Here is a 1,041-nt window from a genome sequence, read left to right as displayed (position 1 = left end):
TGGATGTCGGAGGGGTAGAACGCGCTGTAGTTGCAGCGATCGATGCGGACTTTACGCTTGAATATCGCAGGTACACGTTTACAAAGTCGAAAGGGAAGGGTTTAAATTTGAAAATAAGGTTCTATCTGTTTATTCCGACTGAAACAGACGATGTCATGAGACTGCAAATCTCCAAAAGTCAAGGACTTAGTATTTCCCTCCGCACTTTTGAAAAAAAAAAATCCTACAAGTTTTTAGAATTTAACGAGGTATTAAAGGGTTCGCAAAGTGAAGTAAAAGCAGGTAATTTGCATTTTTGGTGCGTGTATTTGTCTTTTCTGGTGCGTAGTGCCAGAAGACCGAGGATTCGGAAGAACACGATACATCCGATCACGACGCCGAAGTTGCGGGCGATAGTGTCGTACTCCATGCCGAAGTACTCTTCCGTGTACTCCTTCACCGTAATGTGACCAACATCAGCCGGAGAATCCGCCATGGGTGGCAACCGAGGTTCGAGCCAATATTCTCATCCATTTTTCGTCGTCTCATTCCACGTCGGCAACTCGTCGCAATCGGCGAAAACGAGCGCCACCATGAACGACAGCGGAAACTTCATCGGCGAGATCTCGTACACCCACTGGTAGCCCGAGGGGATGGCGTACGCCGGTGGACTGGATCTCATAACAAGCTGAACAACAGAACTCCGATATTAGCAGCCACTTCTTCGCTCGGGAATGCGTAGGCGAACATCATTCCCATACACATTTCCATGAGTATTGCGAGCGACAGGATGGGCCAGAATAACACGGCAATGACGAAGCCTTAGAACATTACGAACGGGTAGAATATCACGGTCAAGATCAGCGAGCTCATAAAGCAATTGGGGATCTCAGCCAGCGTCGATCCCACAAAGTACCAGAACGCGTTGTACATATCTGACGCACGCTCTCGGTAGAACGAGGCATGTATAGAGCACGACAGCGGCAGGACACTCTGGAACGCTTTCATGCAGTTGAAGAGAGCGGCGATGAAGATCATTCCGACACCCGAATTTAGTCCCGA

At 48.6% G+C, this 1,041-nt stretch overlaps 1 protein-coding gene across 1 annotated transcript; it reads right to left on the bottom strand.

Moving 5' to 3' along the window:
• Window positions 1-505: 505 nt before the first annotated feature.
• PITG_11824 (ATP-binding Cassette (ABC) superfamily) lies at window positions 506-1,017 on the bottom strand (the record flags this gene model as incomplete). The annotated part of the gene is made up of 2 exons (XM_002901269.1): window positions 506-667; window positions 814-1,017. 2 exons carry the CDS (start codon window positions 1,015-1,017, stop codon window positions 506-508), a joined length of 366 nt encoding a protein of 121 aa, XP_002901315.1.
• Window positions 1,018-1,041: the final 24 nt, after the last annotated feature.

This window comes from Phytophthora infestans, genomic scaffold (genome assembly GCF_000142945.1).
Source record: "Phytophthora infestans T30-4 supercont1.21 genomic scaffold, whole genome shotgun sequence".
NCBI classification, from domain to species: Eukaryota; Oomycota; class Peronosporomycetes; order Peronosporales; family Peronosporaceae; genus Phytophthora; species Phytophthora infestans.
This window is presented reverse-complemented; position numbering and strand designations above follow the sequence as displayed.